At 44.1% G+C, this 22,948-nt stretch overlaps 1 protein-coding gene across 1 annotated transcript in view; it reads right to left on the bottom strand.

Moving 5' to 3' along the window:
- LTBP1 (latent transforming growth factor beta binding protein 1) overlaps positions 1-22,948 on the bottom strand; it is a 1,223,697-nt gene that overhangs the window by 25,788 nt on the left and 1,174,961 nt on the right. The window contains exons 31-32 of the mRNA XM_078648754.1: positions 22,685-22,855; positions 1,826-1,948 (exon numbers count right to left, since the gene is read on the bottom strand). Of these exons, the coding sequence (XP_078504880.1) occupies positions 1,826-1,948; positions 22,685-22,855 (294 nt within the window). The remainder of the gene's footprint in view (positions 1-1,825; positions 1,949-22,684; positions 22,856-22,948) is intronic.

Genomic DNA, 22,948 nt, shown 5'->3' with positions numbered 1-22,948 from the left:
AGAGCCTATAGCTTTGTGATCTGTGCCATCTTCTTGGAGGTAGTTGTATTCATTCTTTCATTCTGTTGTTAAAAGTAATGTAATGACTTCCAGCCACAAATAAGAAGCTAGGGCCATGATTCAGGGTCCGTCTTTCGTCATAGTGTTCATAGAAAAAAGGCTCTGATTATTCACCGTTCAATAGGTAAATTGGTGAGCGTCTTCATCCTAGACAGTCTAAAGCAAACCACCCTACTAAACTGTAACTGCCTTATATGAAATGCAAGCTAAGGTCACTTTTATTTTTTATTTCGTGACATCCTGACATACCCTCTGCTTCTATGAATTGAAAAGGAAAACATTTCTGAACTTCACTTCTTGCTTACTCACACTCTTTTGGTTAAAGAAAAAAGTAAAAATAAAATATGCAAACTGTTAAGAATAATAAATGTGTAGTAAGAATGATAAAAGGTGGTTCCACTACATGCAAAATAGGGTGGTTTAAAATGTGTGGAGGCCACATGCGCTAGCTAAAGACAAGATGGAAACAGGCAGGTTTTTAATAAGTTCTACCTAACTTTGACAGAGATGGGAAGGTAAAAAGTTCCACCTGGAAGTACCAGCAATGGAGAACCTAGGGTTTTACGATAATATTTGGGAATGCTCACAAGAAATTTCTATTTGGATCTTAGTAGATAACCATGTTCGGACCACTGAAATCGATGAGAAAAGGAGAATAAGCTGTGCGAGAAGATGGCTTTGTTTACTATGCAGAAGGATTTCAATAAATATGAAACAATATAATTTTCAGAAATGTCTGGCACTGATGTAAAAACACAAGTTAGTCAGTAAAATTATCTATATTGATTCAGCAAAATTCAAACAGTAGCACACAGGAAACATGGTGCACACTTTGGGCCCAATTCACAGAACTAACTTGAGACAAAATCCTAAACGTACTACCATTTTGGTATTCACAGAAGGCATTTAGTCATTTTGTTATTCACAGAAGGCACTTACTCATTTCGGTATTCACAGAAGTTAGGAGTCCTAACTTTAGGACTCCTAAATTCCTTCTGTGAATACCGAAAGTCTTAAAGTTAGGAGTCCTAACTTTACTACTCCTAAACTGAGAAAAATCCTAACTTTAATAACGTTACTACTCCTAAACTGAGAAAAATCCTAACTTTAAGACTTTCGGTATTCACAGAAGGCATTTAGGAGTCCTAAAGTTAGGACTCCTAACTTCTGTGAATACTGAAATGAGTAAGTGCCTTCTGTGAATACCAACAAGAGTAAGTGCCTTCTGAGAATACCAAAATGAGTAAGTGCCTTCTGTGAATACCAAAATGGTAGTAAGTTTAGGATTTTGTCTTAAGTTAGTTCTGTGAATCGGGCCCCTTAACTTCCAATTACATCACTGGGTTGGCCCGTGATCGCCCCTCAACTTCCTATTTTCTGACCATGGATTTAGAAATGGCACATCGAAAGGAAGTACATTCTGTTCCTGTCTTCATGATCCCTTTGGATATAGCTTGCAAAGGCTGTGATTCAAAAGCAAGCCAATGATAGCAGCCGATGCTTCTACCAACTCTTAATTACCAGCTCACTATGAGTTAAAGGACGCATGCTGTGCATTGTGCTATGTTATGTTAGTAGCCCTTATATAGCACCTAATTACCATCGGTCTCTTAGCAAAGGGTTAGTCACCTAGCACCAGCTGATACTTGCCAGGAACATCACAAGGATTCTCTCAAAACTTTAGTCCAAGAATACATGTGACGTGCGCAGTGAGCGGTGCCACAGATGATGCTTCAGTCTTTCGTCTCATTGAAAATGTACTTACGGTCCTGGATGAAGTGTGGCTCTTGTTCAGGCTCGTAATGGTCTTCAACGCCTACCAGAGCATCCCGTCCGTAAGGTCTCCTGGATCCCGTAACTGGAATGTTACACAGGTGGGCGTAATCCTCTGTCGGGACAAGAGAAGACTTCAGTTATCACTAGCCATGTGAAGCAGTGATAGCACAAATCTGGTTTACATCATTTAAGCCAACTGTTCCTCTCAAATGTGTTCCCTTGTGCAAAATCTTAATTTCAATCAAAGCTTGTGCCACCGTTTGACTGTCAGGTTCAGACCAACTTACTGCATATGCAACATTTATGTTTATTTTGTTGTAGGCACAGCATAGCTCTTCCTGGCCACTCCATTGCCCCGTCTGAATGAATAAATATAGAGGGATTTTCATATATTAGGGCTAGCTCACTTAGATCAGCAGCGTCAGTGTGTCAAGTTTTTGCATTTAGATGAATTGTATGCAAAGTTATCTGATGTGGATATCATAAAAATCTAACAAAGATCAGGGATACCTAGACCTCTGTAGAACACCCCTGACATACACATGTTGTAGCAAGAAAGGGTCTTGCAACCAGGATTCCTTAGGATACAGCAAGCCTCTGCAGTGACTGATCTTGGTACTGCTTTTAGAATGTCAAATGCTTATCTGAACCAATCAGGTCATTTTCTGGTTTCGCCTAAACAAGAGGATGTGAAGTACAGCTCTCAATGGTGAGCTGATCTCCGAGGGGTGGTCATTTGCCATGATTGGGAAACACTATGTTAATAGAATTCATCAATAACAGTCATAAACACGTTTATGCTTGTAAATGTGGGAGAGCTGTTTTCATTCTGTTCACTTTAAATGTATTAGAATCTGGGCTTATGCTAACATAAATCCATGTTTATACTGTCTTCCATCTTGAATCACAGTCGTAGTATATCATGTGATGACTAGTATTACAGTTCCTTGTCCTAAATAAAGAAGTGCAACAAATAACACCCCCCGAGACTATTCCCATAATCGTGCTTAGTCAAGGACACTCTAACTGTCCCAGGCTATTGATATAAAATGTTTCAACTAGCATGTTTGAATACAACTGTGAGAACGCCTACAACCCATGTAATATTACTGTAAGAGAATTTTTAATGTATCCTGTAGTAAAATGTTTCCTCTTTCTTGGTCCTTATTAGTGCATGCCTGAGAACCATATACGTGTGTAGAATGTACGAACATATTTGTTTAAAGACCTATAAAAGGACGTGCATTTTATCTGTACCACGAAACACCGGATTCCCCATCTTTAGAAGGCATATCTATATTGGCTGGTAGAAGAAAGAACATTTTGTTGGCTGTGAAGACCGATATATTTTATAAAATGACAAATGATTACATTTTTAATGATTTTATTGCCTATGCATGTAATTGAATGGTTTGTGTTTTTAAACGTTGTTTTTAATGACGTTCATACAGTTATTTTTCTCAGCAATAAACATTAATGATGAAAAAGAAAAATTGCCTTTTGGCTTGTTAATGTCATCACAAAATGTATTTATCTGCAAAAACCAAGAGGCTTAGACAGAACCAATGAGAAAGCGTGCTAGCTGTAAATTCATCTTCTCCTTTCCAGTATTATGTCCTAGTCATCCAACTCAAGCACATTTACCCATGTGCTTAGTACTCTCTATGCCACAAATACACGGAGCAATAAGTCCATACATCTTATATATCCTGCATTCCAGCATGGAGCACACTGCGTCATTTTGCATTATTAAACATAATTGTAGCATCGGCAAATATATGATTCTCCGTAATTAATGGCTATTCATAAACCGTCGTCTCTGAAATATCTGTGGCATTCCATTGGCATTTGGAATGAAAGTTCCATCCACATGGCACAGGCACCTAACTTCTTTTATTCCCCTCCCATTCCATTCTGAAGGCCTGTAAGTATATAGGCTGGTGTAAGTATGGTCATGACTGTTGGACCAAGTGTAGCCGCCAATATGAGGACTTGTTGTGCGGTAAGGGCTGTTTGTGTGAGTGTTTAAATGTCAGGTAGGTTGTATTCTCATGTATGTTGTGGGGAAACCGCCTGTCTCTGTTCACATCCCCTCCTGAGTGGGTGGAAAGCCTGCCTCCTCGTCTGCAGATACGCTGTGAGTGGGCCCGATTATCTCTGGGTCTAGATGTAGGGGGTTGCAGTATTGTGTACACCTCCATTCAAATCTTTCAGACAGTCGTCTGTTTTGGGAGTGGGCTCTATACCAATCCACTGCTGTTCTGCGTGCAGCCAGTAACAGAGCAATTGCAGTAAACCGCCAAGTGTGGAATCAGTTTAACATAGCCTTATAGAGCTGTCAATGGTTGTGGTTCCACCTACCTGCAATTTATGCATTAGATGGTACTTGTGTTTGCACACTAGTATTTGAAGGGTTATGGACAGGGCCAGGTCGTGTGGCTAAACCCTGCATGATCTACCTGGCACCTAGACTAGTGATCATGCTTGGGTGGATCTATCCTGTGCTGTTTTAAGATGTAAAGTGTGCTTGATGCAAAAATGCAGCAGTTTTTACATGCAATACTATTTCCATTTTGCATCATTCAGCTCCACACCAGGGTCTGTGTTCTAGGCCTCTCTACTACGAGTGGAGCCAAATTTTCTAGCTACAGTAAACGTAGTGTATAATTTAGATACTCAGCTTGTGGAATCTGATTCGTTGGATCAGGCAGGGCTGGGGTAGGGGGCAAACAAGAGGCATCACTGAGGCCGCAGTGTGTGCAACACTTGGTGGGAGGGAGAGGAGAGCGGGGGCAGAGGGAGGGACACAATGTAGAGAAACAATTGCTGCTTCATTAGGCATACAACTTCATGTTGCATTTGAGTCAGGTGCTGTGTAATGATACAGGTGGGGGGCAGTGATGACCACTGCGCTACGCATTGTTTTGCTGTAATGCTGTTGGAATGTTGATAGAAGCTTTGTTGTTCAAAGGAGTAGAGGTCTGGGGTTTTGGGCATGCAGAAAGGAGTGTCACCTTAGGAGCGTGTTGTGCTTTTTATGTCTTGAATTTTGATAGTTAATGTGAATAGAATCTTGTGGCATAGTTTGGGAACAAAAAGAACAAATGAACAGAAGCAACATCGGAGAATCGAACTAGAAAGGGTATAAAAGCGAAGGTAAGAAACCCACATAAAGACGAGCCCGAAAGCTTCACATAAAAAGAAAAGATAGAAGGAAACAAAACATAAGTGGGAGTGCTGAGAGATAAAGGGCTTGAATTTTGAGTGTCCAGAATTGAGTTCTAAGTCATTATGCGCCATCATCTAGCACATTCTTCGTTCATCTAGGTGTATAAATGATCTGTTAGATGTTCAACATTTGATTCAATGCTTTTTAGACTCCTCATTTGACTCTTGTTTCGATTATTGTTTTGGGTACTGGTTATTATTCCTGTATATGATTATTGTATGTACTCCCCTTATCTCTCTATGCTCCATCGCATAGCCCATTCCTACTCGTGCACTCAGGTTATATTGAGCTGTTATGTTTGTACTAGTTGATTCAATGCCCATTAGATTCCCCATGTTAGACTAATGTTCTGATTTGTTACCTTTGCCTCAAATTGTAAAGCGCTCTGATATCCTTCGGGATCAAGTTTGCGCTATATAAAACTTTATAAACAAATACAGAAATTTAATAGGTTCTTGGTACTTATGAACTGTACACTCTGCTGCTAAACGTACTGATTACATTTTCATGTACCTGGCTTGTTAATCCCTTGCATAACACTCATAAAAACAAATCATAAATGGTGTCTCTCAGTCTTGAAGAATGTCTCAGTGTATTATTTAACTTGATCGCTATGTATGATTGATGGGGCCAATTGGGGAGTACCAAAGTCTGGATTGGGACTACACAGCTCCTTTTCCTAGCCAGTGATGCACTTTTGGTACGATCATTTAAGACAATTTATAAGCTGTAAAATATCACAGATGAACGTAAAAGCTGAACTGATGCACAAAGTCGATCACTGCTACTTTTCAATTTTTAGCATCATTAACGGTTTCAAAAAATGCGTGGTGGATGCACATTTTCCCACAGTTATAAGAGACCTCTCAGGGTAGCAAAGTGGGCATTCCCAAGGGGAATATCAGGATAGCGGGCAATGCAGATAGCAAGTAGAAATCTTAAAGTTTCACATTTGTGAGTATACACAAACTTTTGCAATGCCTTTTCGGCACTTCCATTCCCGGTCTTACGTAAGCCTCAACGACTCCAGTGTAAGTGACTCTGAAGGTGCAGCAAAGGATTTGGAACGCAACCGTTCTAATGGAGATGTCGGGACAAAAACAAAGCCATGGCATGGAAAATTAGCTTAAATATGAAATTTGCAGGATGCCCTCAACCTTTGTGTCTATGGGTTTTTGAAAAATCCGGAGTATACTCTGGGACATAGTTTGAGAAATTTACAAGATAACTATGTCTTGTGGGAGCCGCGTGTGTTTGAGAATCTCGAAAAAGTTCATAATGTTTTGCTTTGAGCAAGTACACCTTTATTTATTGGAAATGTACAGCATTTTGGTGACTCTGTAGAGCGTGCCAACCACCCATTTGCTTCTTGCACTGTAGAGTCTAATCCACACTTTGCAGAAGCAGGCCTTCACTTGTTTCATTTGTGTGCTCCTGTGTATGTTAGCAATGCCGTCCCAAGGACCCTGCTTCCCAGAACTAGACTCCAATTTTTGCTGAGGCTGGATGGCAAGCTAGTGTCACAGTCCTCAGATCCCAGGAGGAGGCAGATGTGTAACTGGCTTCAGATCTCAGGGGGAAGCAGGAGTGTAACTGGCTTCAGATCTCAGGAGGAGACAGGAGTGCAACTGGCTTCAGATCTCAGGAGGAGGCAGGGGTGTAACTGGCTTCAGATCTCAGGAGGTGGCAGGGGTGTAACTGGCTTCAGATCTCAGGAGGAGACAGGAGTGTAACTGGCTTCAGATCTCAGGAGGAGACAGGAGTGCAACTGGCTTCAGATCTCAGGAGGAGGCAGAGGTGTAACTGGCTTCAGATCTCAGGAGGTGGCAGGGGTGTAACTGGCTTCAGATCTCAGGAGGAGACAGGAGTGTAACTGGCTTCAGATCTCAGGAGGAGGCAGGAGTGTAACTGGCTTCAGATCTCAGGAGGAGACATGGGGAAAACATGTAGGTGGCTTTGGATATAAACAGGAAACAAGGAATAGACTGGCTTCAGGTCTCATGAGGAGACAGGGCTGCTAATGACTTCAGAGATGAGGAGGCCCCCTGGGTGCAAATACCTTCTGATACCACGAGGAGACGTGATGAATGGAAAACATTCATCTGAATGTCTAATGATGAAAGCTCGTACCACAATATCCTTGATAGAGGGAAATAGGAAGGTGTAGACAAAGAACAGTAATTGCATTCACAATTAACCAATTATTATGTGCACATGTGCATTGGCATACCATTAAAGAACACCTTTCACATGAGTATTTGAAAGTATTATAATAAATTAAATGAGTCGAGGCTATATTCTTTCAGAACACATATTTTAATCTTTCATCTACTACAATTCCGCTTTAGTCTTGTTTACATTTTGTACACAATTGCATCAGTAGATGGGATAGCTGTATATTACTAGTATGATCCTGATCAGATATTTTACAAAGTAGAAGGGCTGCAAACACCTGTTATGCCTCCTCTGTAAATATGGCAGTGGGATTTTTCAAGGTAAGTGTAGTCACATCAGCTCTAATGGCCTTAGGTTTGCAATAGAAGAAGCATCCTTCTGGTCAAAAGTCAATGTGGTCTATGCAGATGGGCATTTCTGAGGTTGTCAGATTCTGTCTGCAGCAGAACTGACTAAGATATGTCTTCTTTAAATAACAGAAGGAATATAGAAGAAAAGAGTCCATGTGCTTATAGAAAATGTGAGTGGTCCAATTATAATCTGTGGATTCCATCCATTTCAGAGAACCAAAACTCTGCAAGGCGCTAGAATAGAAATGTTCATGTTTACGCATTGCCTAATGTAAGTTAGCATTCACTGCGCCATTTTCTTTCCAGTTGCCATTTTAGGTTGTTCAAAACTGATCTAGTTCAATCCCAAGAAATGCTCCACTCTAAGTTTCGTTTCTGCCACGTTAGCCTTGTTCCCGTAATTAGTACACTGTTCCTCTTAGAGCATACCTTTCTCACTAGATAGAGGCCCTCTCCCACTAGTCTGGTGATGGGCCCTAATGGAATGACCTTGGGATTATGATACTTTGTAAACGATAGAAGATCTGAAACTGTTTTTTGTATTTCACTGTTTAGCTGCACCTGCCTGGAAAACTCCACTATGGGTGTGTTCTAGCCTAGTTACAAAATGTACATAATGTATCTTTATGCTTGTTGACTTCAGTCCCCTCTGCAGCACTCCTAGCGACTGGGCAGACCGGGCTCCGCTCTGGGTGTATATGAATAAACAGTTATTGGTTTGTATTCTTTACTGTCTGACCGACTCTTCATTTGGTATGGAAGGCTGAGTGGTGGTCATTAGTGACCCGGGTGACACTAATTAGGGCACTTCCTTCAAGAGCAAAGGCAGTGATTCAAAGGTAGGTATCGAGGAAACCAGGAGTTTTCATAGTGCACAGTAATGGCTTAGTCACCAGAACCAATAGAACCACCACAGCCACCAGCCTGAAGATTGTCATGCAGATATTAAAGAGAGCGCACTTGGCTTGTTGAAGCTAATGACATCCACACTGCGTTGTTTAGAGCAGTGTGCTTAACGGTGGATGACCAGAATATCAAGCACTTAATACTAACATCTATCTATCTATCTATCTATCTATCTATCTATCTATCTATCTATCTATCTATCTATCTATCTATCTATCTATCTATCTATCTATCTATATCAAGTACTTAATACTAATATCTATCTATCGATCTATCGATCAATCTATCTATCTAGCTAGCTAGCTATCTGTCTATCTATCTATCTATCTATCTATCTACAAGGCATGTTGCTGTGCATTAAGAATGGTTAAACTTTACGTACGCATACATACATACCATCTCGATATTTTGGAGTATTTACTCTAGAATGTTATGGTCGCACAATATTAAAAACTCCGTATTGGAGGCATACAAGAGTGTTTTGCTATTTGCCACGAGTAGAGCCACAATGGCAATTAATATGAAAGTGCCACAACAACTGGAGACAACATATAGATCATTACATTGAAAAATAAAAATGTGAATCTGTTCATTCCTAGCTCTTCTTTAAGCATGGCTTGGTGCAACTGTGATACTGACCCAACAGGTTGGGAGGTCTAGACTGCAGTTGAATTAATAGAACAATGTGAAAATCAGACCAAAAGGATACAGAAAACAAAGAAGAAGAAATAGGATAAAGTACCATATCCATTCCCCCAAGGTTACCCACTACTGGTTCAAAAGAAAAAAACAAGCTTGTAGCTTGCAACTTGCGGCGTAAAATGGAAATCCATGCGTGGAAGGAAGCTAGCACATGGCTTCATGGTAAGCGTTATACGGTCTCCTGTTAAGAGGCTGCGTTTTCTTTTAGAAAGGATAGACAGGGAGAACCTTGAGAGAGAGGAATCATAGAGTACATTTTTGCTTAAAAAGGACTTAAGGATGTAATCAACCTACATGAATTATGAACCAGGTCTTACAGTTAGCGCCGAAACTCACAGCCTATTAAAGCTGTCCCAGTCCATGCAGGAATGTATGTCTCCAGCAATGAATGATGCTCTTGCTGTGAAAGGTTTAGCGTGTGCGTCTGTGGTTCAATCTAATTTTGCATTAATGGGACTCAGAACTGCAGCCAAGTCTGTGGCCAGACAGCACCTGATTGGATGGAGCATGAGGAATGTTTGACTAATGCTTCAAACCACCGAGGAGCAGGGTGTACACGCCTCTGAAACTGACTTTCAGTAATTGACACTTTCTCCTTTGCTGGCAACATCTTCAGTCATCAGACTTGCTTTGCTGGGAAAGGTCGGTCTGCGTTTCTTTGGTTACTTTGTCTTAGTTGCTACAGTACCTGCTGCCTGTTGAATGTCTTTTATTCAAATATGGCGAGGTCATATACTTGTTTGCTTGACCACAGAAGAGCTTTAGTGAGTCGTCCCATCAGAACAGGATTACTTAAGCATGCAGAATGTTTCAGTAAAAGGTTACTTACTATGAGGGAATAAAAAACCTTGGGCATCATTAATGTATTTTTTTGCTGTAGGGCAGCGCAGCAGGCCTTGCTGTGCTGAAGGAAGGGCAGGAATGGACCGTATCTATTAGAAACAGCGCATTCCTGTCCTTTTCGCCTGCGCAGGTGCACAATGGGCTGCCATGGTGCAAGGGTGCCTGTGTCGCAGGGATGATTATTGGTGTGCAGGAAGGGATACCTTACTGCACAAAAACAATCACAAGAGGCTTTTTCCTCTTTCTATGTGTGCTGCAGAATGCAGCACACATAGTAAGAGGTAAAACTCGAATAAAGAAAGATATTTCTCCTCGTTGTGCCTCCTTTGCACCTCCCCTGGGGAAGCATACGTTTTTGGTGCGGCGTCAGAATTACGATTTCTCGTAAATCTGGGGCAGTGTCAAAAAGCCATGGATATTGCTTGGAATGTCCCAGCAACACCCATGGAACGCCCCTTTCAAGCAGTTATCTGTGCGAAAGGGGCAAATATTTATAAGGCCATGGAAAGCCACGTAACGTGGCTTTGCGTGGCCTTATTAATATGCCGGTGGCACATTGCACAACCGGAACGTCAATGAAGTGATGTTACGGCAGCACAAAAGTGCTAGTAGGGCCCTGTACATAACAGGGAGCAGCATATTGGATTCCGAGGCACGTTGTTTCACTGTTCCCCATTGTAAGTATCACAGCCGACAAAAAAAAAACAGGTCTAATGAAGGTGCTCTGCATGACATATTGACCTTGACAGTTATATGGAAGAGTCATCACAGCCTTTTCTTCTCACTCCATCTTGTGTGACTGGGCAATGCTATTGGTTAGTAAGGGCTAAGCATGGCGGACAGTCAACAATCTTTTGAGCGACATGATACGGATGAATAGGGTTACCACTTCACCGGGGACACCGTATGTCCAGTTCTAGGCTTTCATCCAACAATTTAATGTTTGGTAGCAGCTGTTAAAGCCACTTCACATGAATCAGTTGAACTAATGTACCAGATCATAATGGTTTCTACAAAGTAAGCCGAACAATGTGAAATATATTCTGTTCAGTGACACTCAGTCATCTGGTCACCCTACTGATGACGCAAGCCAACTTTCCGGCACGCGTGAAGAAAGTTGGCTTTGAGAAATCTTTGCGAGGGAGAGCCTTCCTGAAAATGTATGAGGGATTCACTTATGAGACGTGGCCTCATATACAAAAGCAATGTATGGACTGTTTAGCAGATGGCTCTAAGTGGGTGCAGACGGCTTCGCATATCCTTCTCGACGTCTGGCGGCTTCTTCAGCAGGCGAGGAGGAGGGGAGGAGTGAGGTCTGCGAGTAGCAGAGAGGTAAGTCTCAGCTCAGCTGAACAGGATAGCATGCGCCCAGCTGCAGTTTCAATCACAGATAATGTCTCCTGTGCTGCAGCACCTTGACATGCATGTTAAATACCCCCACCAAGAAGTCCTAGAAATACATTTCCATGGTCAGGTGTGAAAGCTCTCCTGCAAGCCAGGAGTATCTGCTTAACTGCCTCTGATTTATGGGCTCTTGCTGAAATTCTTTCTGCAGAAGAGTTTTGGGAGATGCATGAAAGCCCCCAGTATCTGTGCAGAGCTGTTCTTGATAACAAAAGGCTGTTGGCTCTCTGACAAGCATGAGCATATGAAAGCAGCACTAAACAGCAGCATCCCATTCCTTCCTAAGGAATGTAGGAAGGGCAGTAACATCTCCGGGTTTTGGAAACACACTCAATAATTCATTTGTGGAAGAGACTTTCATTTGTGGAAGAGACTTTCATCAATTTTCTGAATACTTTATCAGGGATCTTGAAACAAAAATATGGGGGGGGGCAGATTTACAAGTCCCTTGCACCACTTTTGCGTCACTTTTCCCATGGGAACAAAAGTGGCGCACATGGCTTGTAAATCTGCCCCGGGGTTCTTTGAGCAATTAATTAATTAATTAATTAATTAAACTGAGAGCTGTACTCTTGTAATTGGCCCTGCCCTGTGCTCTGCCTCAGAGAACCGTCACGTCAGGACTGGGCACAGAATTATTGTAAAAACAGTGCTCTAAATGTGTAGGTACTGAGCAGCTGCAGTTCTTGAATCAAAAACGGAAAGTACCAACCCTCCACTTATGCTTACAATACTTGTATGCCCTAATTAACAACAACTCGGTGAGACATTCATCACACCTGGTAAAATCCGCCACCACCGAGTCGGTATTTATTGGGACGATAAATACCACACAATTAAGACAGTATTTATAGAGGCAATAAATACTGCGAAATTATGAGTTTTGGGGGAATAGCATTCCGATTTAGTGTTTGCCACACCAAAATCCACACGTGTGGGTAAATATCGGGCATTTTTCGCCTATAGAGATCGGGAGGTTTGACCTGCTGACATTATTCTAAAAACTCCGAATTGCTATATGAGTGGGAACAGCAGTCACCACTCGTATCTCAATTAGCTGCGTACTCATATTGAAGGCCATTAGGCCATATTATTATGAGTGCTGCGGTAATATGCTGTGTGATATTAATAATAACCCGTGATAAATTCCAACATAAAAATGTTTGGATTTCACTGTGTGCCATAAATATCACCCATTCTAAGTTTGTCCAGATAAATGGTGCATAAAATGTGGATTTTGATAATTATGCACTAAAATCCACATTTCTGAATTTCCCAGGCATATTTCTCTCTGACCTGACAAAATGTGTCCAGCGAATGTGATTTTTATCATACTGAATATTTTCCTGGGCCCACATAGGGCACACTTTTCCTGTTTACATCATGGCGTACCTTTAAATAGGTGTGCCGTGCACAAACAGGGGAATTGCACTCTTTTACACAAAGGGGCAGATTTATGATGACTGGCGCATCCCCAGGGATGCGCCAGTCATCCTGCGCCGCTGCTCCGCCACCCATGGTGCGCCGCATTTACAATGTGGCGCACCATGGGGCAAAAACGGCACAGATGCGTGACGCATCTGTGCCGTAAAGGTGGCGCATTGCTGGAGCTGCGTCGCAAGCGCAACGCAGCTCCAGCAAGGCCCGGGGGTGCCCCATCTTTACAATGCTGCGTCAAGACCTACGCCTGCTTCAAGCAGGTGCAGGGTTTTGGCGCAGCATTGTCCTGAAAGTGACTGAGTGATATCTTATAGATTTCACTCAGCCACTTATAGGAGGCGTTCCTGCGCAGGAACGCCCCCCCTGCGCAGGAACGCCTCCTATGGCGCAGGGCTTTACAACGTGACGCATCTCCTAGATGTGTCACGTTGTAAATAGGGCGCATTGTTTGCGCCGCCATTGCGTCAAATAAAGTGACGCACCGGTGGCGCAAGGCCTTCATAAATCTGACCCAAAATGCGCTGCAGTCAGGGCAGCAGCAATCTCGTGCTGCCCTAGGGGCAGAGCATTCAAGTGAAATACGGAACAGCTGATTCAAAGCCGCTCCTTGTATCACTGTGCATTTGGCTACTCACCTGCACTTTGAGGAGGGATTAGAGATTTCTTTGCAGGCGCCTGCTTGAGTGACTGCACCTGTCGCTAGGGGGTTTCTGGGGGGGGGGGAGGGGTCCATGGGACTCTTTAGAGTGCTGCTATCAGAGGGTGCACTGACAGTACACCACCTTTTTTGGGGGGGCCACTTTCAGTGAGCCTCCTAACAGCTTTTTTGTATTTGGCCGGCGTTCAAAATATGGCAGGTGCACAGAGACAAAGAGATTCATCCTGAGAACTACCAGCATTACAGATGGGGCCACACAAGCATCTGTGGCATCTTCTGTAATACAAAGACCCCCGGGGTGTACAAACCATGTACACATGCCCATTGCATCCCCGGAGCACTTCCTGTAATAATTCATGGTAAATTCTCCACAATTTATAAATCCAATATGTGTTGTAACAGAAGTTTCTGCACTTATCGGAATAACAGGGGGGACTTGTGATGATGATCAGAATAGGAGAGGATTGACACCTGTCAGTAGAAAACAGAGGGGCAGACTTATGAAAATGATATGCAGTGCAGCAAGTCACATTGTTGCACTGCACTGCGCGACAGGGATAGAATAGGAATGTGTTGTATTAAAGGCAATAAGGCGCATTTCTGCCTTTTCACCTATGCTGGTGCTTTTTTGCCTGCCTAGTGCCAATGGAGACACCCTTGTACCATGGCGCAAGGGTGCCTGTGCTGAATGCATGATTGTTTTTGCGCAGGGAGGTTCAGCTTCCTGCACAAAAACTATCATAAGAGTCAAATTCCTCTTTCTATGGGTGCTGCATAATCAGCACCCATAGAAAGAGAAAGTAACAAAGAGAAATAAAGGTATTTCTCCTCTTTACACCTATCTTAGAAGGTGTATCTTTTTGGTGCCGTCCCAGGTTTACCAGTTCCGGGATGCATCAAAAGCCATGCAAGTTGCGTAGAAACACCCACGCATCACTCATGAAACACCTCCCTTACTTCAGATTTATGGAGTCACTCCAGGCTACGCAAAGTGGCCTTACGTGGCTTCATAAATCTCTTTGAGGACTTGCATCACTCTTCAACCACCTTGCATGGTGCAAGAGCGTCGCAACTCTGCTCATACATATGCCCGAGAGCACAGCTTTCCAAACTTTTCATGTTGGTGACACACCTTTTTGTGGAAAAAAATTTGGGGACACGGTAACGCCACAGAAGCGCAGCGAGCGAGCCCGACCCACCTATGGTGGGTACGGGTCCCACACCCCACCCAACACACACACACCACACACAATCCCACACACACCACCCCACAGACACACCACACCACACACAAACACCCCAGACAACCCCCCCACACACACAACCCCCCACACACAAACCCACATACAACCCCACCCCCACAACCCCACACACACACCCCCACACACACCCCACACACACCCCACCCCCACACCCCCACACACACACCCCACACACACCCACACAACCCCCCCACACACACAACCCCCCACACCCCACACACACACCCACCCCCCGCCCCCCCACACACACACCCCACCCCCCCACACCCCACACACACCCCCCCCCACACACACACCCCACACACCCCACACACACACCCCACACACACACACCCACACCCCACACACACACCCCACACACACACACCCACACCCCACACACACACCCACACACTCGACACACACACACACACAACCCCACACACACACACAACCCCACGTACACCCCACACACACCCCCACACACACCCCACACACACACACCCACACCCCACACACACACCCCACACACACACACCCACACCCCACACACACACCCACACACTCGACACACACACACACACAACCCCACACACACACCCCACACACCCACACCCCCCACACCCCCCCCACACACACACCCCACATACACACCCACATAACCCCACAAACACACACACAACTCCACACACACCCACACACACAAAAATGCAAGTGTCCGTCTGTAACACAACTGGTGCTCATCTAAAGCGCTCTGATACCTTTGGCTCTAGTTTGCTCAACAAAAAAAGTTTGGCAAAAGCTGCATGGTAAAGCGTAAAGGATGTTTTCTACCATTATTTATCAACGTAATTGCTTTCTTAGAATTACTCCTTGAGGACCCCCCTTTCGCCCTCCCCCCAATCAGACTTCTGCAGATGTCATCTAAAGCGCAGCCTCTTTTAGGCAATCTTTTATTCCCTGCAGTCCATCAGGGGTTAAAACATCTGAAATAGCAAACAAGGATGAAACCACGGCGTGAAAAAGTCTGTCAGACCAGCTGCTTTCGCATTGCGTTATAGTTGATACACTGTATCAGGCGCGCAACACCCATTGGCATCAAAGGGCTTCATCCCCCCCTCCCCCCACGCCCCGTCGGGTGTGGCAGCCCGGGACCGCTCACAGCCAAACCCGAGCACTTCACAGGTCTTTAAAGACCTTGTGCATATTAATAGGGCTTTGTTGTTGTTTCTAAGAGCCCCTGCAGCCCGACTCTGCCGATTGCCGGCAGATGTCATCTCATCGCGCGACACACCTACATATGGGTCACGACACAGTAATGTGTCGCGCCACACAGTTTGGAAAGCTGTGCCCTAGAGAGTCTGGGATAGACAGTATCTGTACAGAGTACCAACACCTACTCTACAGCCAGAAACACACTGTCTTTGTGTGCGCCTGCGAGATATAGCGCTCTGCACATTCTCAAAGAATGAGACTCACCCACAGTGGTATCAGTGGACAGAGTGGTATCTTCTATAGCTCTTTTTTTCTTTTCAACCTGCAACCTCGCTGCCACTGAGGATTATTATGCTATTATATGCTAAATTTAGCTGAATTACTTACATTGTGAATGTACCAGTAGGTGGCAGTAGACAACTGTGTTGTGCAGAGCAGGGAAACCTGTAGCATTGGGAAAAACTACAATTTAATCACCCCTCATTCCTTAACCACAGTATCGGCCCTTAACATTTTGAACAGGTGCAGCACTGAGCCTTGAATAGCACAGTGCCTGGTGTGCATGAACTCCGAGCCTCTTCCTAGAGGTTGCAACTTGTGTGCCTTTCTAGACCATAGTTAATTATGCTGTGATGAGGCAGCTCCAGGTTTCCAAATGACAGAAGTAGGACTTTCAGCTTCCTGACCTGAATAAGTAAGAAAGGCGTCAGAACCCACATATTCCCTATCTCATCAACCTATATATTCACCTCAGTGACATAGTTACAGTTTTTTGTAGTTTCATATAGAGCGAACTCGACCCGAAGGTATTGGAGCGCTTTAAATGAGCACAGGTTACATTACATTAGGTTCCATTTCACAGGGACACATTCATTTTCGTAGCAACTGGGAGGTTTAGAGATTTGCCCAGAATCACAAAACATTGAGCCGACGCCGAAACGAATGAATGAATGAATTCTTTAATTTGTGTGGTAACTTTAAACCTAAAACTCTGAGGCCGAGACTAGAGCCTGGTTCCCCAGCTCCAAAGTCGGCAGATTTTGGTCTGCCACTCTTTTAATATTAAAAAATCTATATCACCTCAATAGACGGTGCACTGAGTATGCAGCAAAATTTGAGTAATACAAACTGCCATTTCTTTGAATGCTTATGCATGATCTGCTCACTCCGGGTGGTTAGTGATTCCTGCTCTGTGCATGCATAGAGGGTTGACAGGAGACTAATCCATCTGCTCCACTTCCGCCTCTGCACAGGGAGTGGACCGTGTGATGTCCGGGGTGCGTTGTTCATTTCCTCCATCCTCTCTTCCTTGACAGGACACCACAGTCCACTAGTGGGAGCACAGTGTTCAGGAAAGAAAGGATGGCTCGGCACTCAACGGATAAGGTGAGTTGTGATGCTGCCTGCCTTAGAATTCTGGCCAATGGCCCCTCGTAGCCAGCCCAGATTTTCCGGTCAGTATGGGGTTGCAGTCTGGGAATTGTAGTTCAATGTTTTCCTAGTAAAAGTTTGGGTTTAGAAGTCCCAGTGTGCAAAATCAGGCCGGTAAATAGGTCATCCATAGCAGATGGTATATCAGACTGCACTGTCCATGTGCCAGATATGAATACATGCACTAATGAAGGTCCCATGGAATGTTATTGTGGCTCAATGTGTTAATGATTCTGCCCAAGTGGCCCGTTGGGACCATCTCCAGAGCCCCCCAAGTGGCTCCAGGTCTTCTGGTATTTTCTGTCAGTGCTGGCATTTTATTCAGCACCATTATGCATGCTGGCGTTTTTGGGCCCTGTTTACAGTGTCTAAAGTGGGACTACAAGTTCCACAATTCAGTATTTGTGGAGGGAAAAAGCTAGGCATAAGTGAAGAGGCCACAAATGCGTTGCCACTGGACACCTTGTCTTTGACGGAGATGGTATTTCAGCAAGGTCGGCTCAGACATGTATAATTCTAAGGCTGCTAACATGACAAGCGTTAGAGCCAGCACCTGTCATGTGACAGACAAAGGACCATGAAGATTTCGAGTGTGCCTTGTGATGCTTTTTTTACTATGTCACGTACATTATAAGGATATATCAAGACGTCAAAGAATACTTTCCGTTTTAGGTCATAGAACTTCAGGTAACTTGTAATACTCAGTAAGGTGAGGTGGCAGTATTTTATTTATTATACCACAGGGTCACACCTTCACTCAGACCCCCTCTGCTTTATGAGATCCTTGGTCTCTTTAACTTATCTTGTTAAATGCAGGTCTGGTTGCAGATAACCTGTAATGCAGGTGTTGGATGTACTGTGAATATAAGCACACCCAGGGCTTTTAGTGGGATGAAAAAACTTGGGGTCTCTCGAAGGGCCATGGCCAATGTAATTAAGGTCGTGGCTTAAAACACGTAAGTTAAAAATCTGTGCTTAGCATAGTGTGCAGCCCGACTTGCATTTTGCTGCTTCTGTGATTGTATCCAGATATATGATACGAGCAAGCAACACTACACCTTCAACAAGCCAGGACTAATGGCTTTGTCAATGGTTGTTATTTGCATATAATAAATAAGCAACGACTATGGCTTGTATATAATATTGAGAAATCTTCTATTTACAGTCCTGGTGACACCACGGCAATGTTGCTGCTCCTGAGTTTCAAAAAGAGGAGGGAAATCCAGAGAGAAAATGACTCTCTTTAAAGGATTTCCCTTCCCTTACCATGCTCACCTGGCATGACGTAATGCCGTAACTTCTCCACTAGTGAGAAGTGAGCAGTGTGAGCATGTGCACATCGATGTGCCTGCTGTCACTGCAGTCGCAATCAAGCATTGGCATAGCCTATAGATCTCGCTTTTGGGACCATATAAGTATTTAGTTATGCAGCACAATATCCTTGGTGCAACAACATCACCTGTTGCATGGCTAAACACTTATAAGGTCCCAAAGGCGAGACGTATTGGCTATGCCAATGCTTGTTACTTCTGTTATTGAGTATTGCACTGCTGCTATACCTTTATTGTGTGGTGAGGCTCGGTATCAAAAGTTCTAATACACATAAAAAAAATGTTTCACATTGCCAATGCCTGTTTAAATGCATGATGGCCGGGAAAAAGTGAACTCTCACAAAATATTTGTGCAGAGTTTGCTTTTGGATTTACAAGTGAAATAAATATTTTTTTATGTAGTTGGCCACTTTGTAAAGTTTTAAAACATGCTGACAAGTTCAAACTGTGAAATAGTAAAACATAGCTAGCAAGCGGTCAATTCTGTCATTTTAGTCAACAACGCATATTTACTGGGGTTTTGTGCCCATGTTGAAGCTGTTAAAAAAACGACAAGCCCCACAATGCAACATTCTGTTGGGAAAAAACAGAGGGGCAGATTTACAAGGAACTGACACATCTGCTTAGATGCGTCCGTTTTCTTGCGACAGTGTCAAATGTCCTTGCACCACCATGGATGCGCTCTTTTTACAATACAGTGCTCCATGGTGCAAGGATTAACAGATGCATCTGAAATTCTGACGCATCTATTAAAAGTAACACAGTGCTGGAGTTGTGCCGCAAGCACGATGCAACTTCAGCAATGTATTTTGAGGCCTATATTTACTGCATCACTCCTTATGCCTGCTTCACTCAGGTGTTAGCTTTTGACGCAGTGGCATCCTACAAGTGAAGCAGTGAAATCTTGTAGATTTCTCTGCCTCACTTTTACGAAGCATTCCTGCATGGGAACGCCTTCCATGCATACATTATACCTGACGCAGGTATAATATTAAGCAGGGCTTTACAACGGGACGCATCTCCCTAGATGCGTCAGGTTGTAAATAGGCCACATTGTTTGCACCCTTGTTGCGTCAAAAAAGTGAAGCAATGGCAGTGCAAGAAGGTGCAAGAAGCTTGTAAATCTGCCCCCAGATGATGGTATCATATGTGTAGCACTAAAGCGCAGAGTTGTGAAATGCAAAATACATTTTTGTTCCTGACTTTCTACTTTTTTTCTTACAGGCAATCACTGGTAAACCAGCCCTCTGGGTGAGAGGACAGAGATCACCTTTCAGATGCAAATGCAAGCATCTGGCTGCTAATGGGCTAACTCAAACAATCCTTAGAAAACCCGCAAATGGTGTAATTTAACACAAGATTGTGAGAAGCAATATTAATTGTGTTTATAGTCACGCAAAAAGGAAAAACAATGTCCTGTTGCTGCTATTCCGGAATACTTCTTTGGTATCGATCTTGTTGTGAGTTTGATGATACATTTATAACACTACTATGACGCATCACGCGCTGAAGAAGTGCAGCACATGCTGCACGTGCTGCCCCACAAGGCAGGGCCAGACTGGGAACTAATACCGGCTCTGGCGAATATATGATTATACCACGATTTCAAATACCACGCATGGCTTTACCACGCGAATTTTACATCGCAAGTGGCTTTACCACGCTGGTATTTACAACGTAGGATTTTACTACGCCTAGAAACGTCTTACCTGCACGTCTTTCTCTACGAGCCCTTACTTCCATCCTCCATTGAAACAAGCGTCAAAACACGTATACCAAAATAAAAAAAGGACTGCTTTTTTGACGTACACGGCACGTCTTTGGGGGAGGCTCTTTCCTTTTTCTTTGAAATTTATGTTCGGTTTTTTTTTTAAAGTAACCTGCTTGTTATTTTTTGGGGGGGGAGACCCCCCCCAGCCCCCCCCGAGCCCCCCCCCCTCTGCCCCCCAAGCCCACGCAGAACGAATTGAAAGAATACCACGTCTCCCCCCCAGCCCGTGGTAAAGACGTCGTGGAAGGCATCCTGCGTGGAAGGCACCCTGCGTGGTAAGTGTCACGTGGTAAAAGTTAGTAGTGGTAATGCCTTCGTGGTAAATGATGTTTCCCGGCTCTGGCAAACTGCTCGGCCGACCCCCCCCGGGAGGGCTGAGGGGGTGCGGTCGAGCTGTTTGCAAGGGCCGGTTTTGTCTGAATTTGCTACCGGGGGATGATATTGCTGGCCCAGGTACCAAAAAAGCCCCCACCCGGCCCAAAACCGGCTACCACCCTGGCAGCCCACCGGGGAAATGCCCTGTGCCCGCTACGGCCAGTCCGAGCCTGCCGCGAGGGACGCCAGTGCTTATTCCTCAGACTAATGGGATGGGGGGAAAACAAGCCCATTCAACTTTAAAGAGCTGAGAAGCCAGGGCCCTTGGATGCAATTGCTGGTCTTCATTTTTCCATGCCTGCATTTGAATAAAGATTTCTTATTGTGAATACGTTAAAAACATAAAGCACACTGATTCTGGTCTACACTATGCTCTCACTGTCAAACACCTTTACTTTTCCAGGTAGAACCATCACAAGCCATTCTCCAAAATGTAGAGCAAGCTATATACACTGCAATAAAGGGGTGGTTTCCTAGAGCCTTTTGTACACCTGTGTGAGACTCCTGTGCTACCATGTTTTTTTTGGGGTTATCAGATATGCTGAATGCATCACTTGTGGCCTTGCTGGTTGGCTGAAATGACATAATTTGCAAGCCATCCTGTGCCATGCCAGGTGAGCAGGTGCAGGTGTCCCTAATGTTCCTCCGGGGGATGGGCTGCATGGTGAAATATAACAAACATTCCACAAACATGCTGTTCAGGGCAGATAGCGGTATTCCCGTCACTACCAGTTGTAGCCGCTACAAATAATGCAGCTGCTTTTCATTGAGTAATTTTGGAGAACACACACACACACCTTTTTACCACAGGAAATGTAATCCTCCAAGGTGCTGTGACGGGTTTAGGTCAAGTCCCTACAACGTGAGTATATTGTCACACCCTGGAACCCACAAGGATAATAAGACAAACCCATCCATACATGGGCACACAAACATGTGCAATTGCATATACACAACTTTTTATACAGGAAATGTAATTCTCAATGATACAGTTAATGATTTATGTCTAGTCCCCAAAGTGTGACTGTATTGTCACACCCTAGTAACCACAAGGGTAGTAACACAGACGCATGCGCACAGACACATACCTATGAAGACACACACACGCACGCACAAATACGCAACCTTTTACCACAGGAACAGTAATCCTCCATGGTGTTGTTCCTTATTTAGGCCCATGTAAAGAAACTTAGGGGCATATTACCAAGGGCCTTATCACCGCTTTAGCGAGGATAATTTAATCGCCCTATTACCTAGCTGTCGCTAACACCAATTAGCGACAGCTAGTAGGAGATGGCGAGCTTCTGGGGGCCCACTTTGCATGTCAGCGATATATATCGCTAATGACATGCAAAGTGGGCGTGCCAAGATGTTAGCGACTGGAAACAGTCGCCAACATCGCTAACCCCTATTTCCAACTTTTGGAAATAATCGCGCTAAGCGCGAATATCTCCAAAAGCTATCGCCTGCCCAGAGCAGTTCTTAGCCATGTTATCCAATGGAAGGTGGATAACATGGCTAAGAGCATTTGCTCGGTAATGCATGAATATCGTGGACTTTTCGGCGATATTCATGCATTTCGGATGATTTTTATCGCTTAGGAGATAAACCTTGATAATATCAAGGCTCCTAAGCGATACAAATAGGCGAAGCACGGCGATATAAATATAGCAACTAACCAAGCTTAGCGATATTTATCGCTAATGCTTGGTAATATGCCCCTTAGACATTAAAAAATAAAACCGCCCCCCCCCCCCACCCCCCTTCAACCAATTACCTGAGTTCTTCATGGGGCACAGGGCGCATTGCATCCCCCAGGCCTCGCCGTACAGGCAGCAGCACTCCGAGTAGCTGGTCTGTTTTCCAACCAGAGGCCGGCTGCACACAAAATCGTCGCTCAGGTGTTGCCAGCAGAGGTCCTGGAAAACTTCGCTTTCCTCTGTTTGTTCTGGGGGAAGAGAAACGTTACAGCCAATCACTTGCTGGTAGACATTCAGCGGCATCCGCAAAGCCATACCTGTTGGTAATGTTTCATTTCCTT

Source organism: Lissotriton helveticus, chromosome 6 (assembly GCF_964261635.1).
Source record: "Lissotriton helveticus chromosome 6, aLisHel1.1, whole genome shotgun sequence".
In the NCBI taxonomy this organism is placed as follows: Eukaryota; Metazoa; Chordata; class Amphibia; order Caudata; family Salamandridae; genus Lissotriton; species Lissotriton helveticus.
Note: the sequence above shows the minus strand (reverse complement) of the source record. Positions and strands in the feature narration are given on the sequence as shown.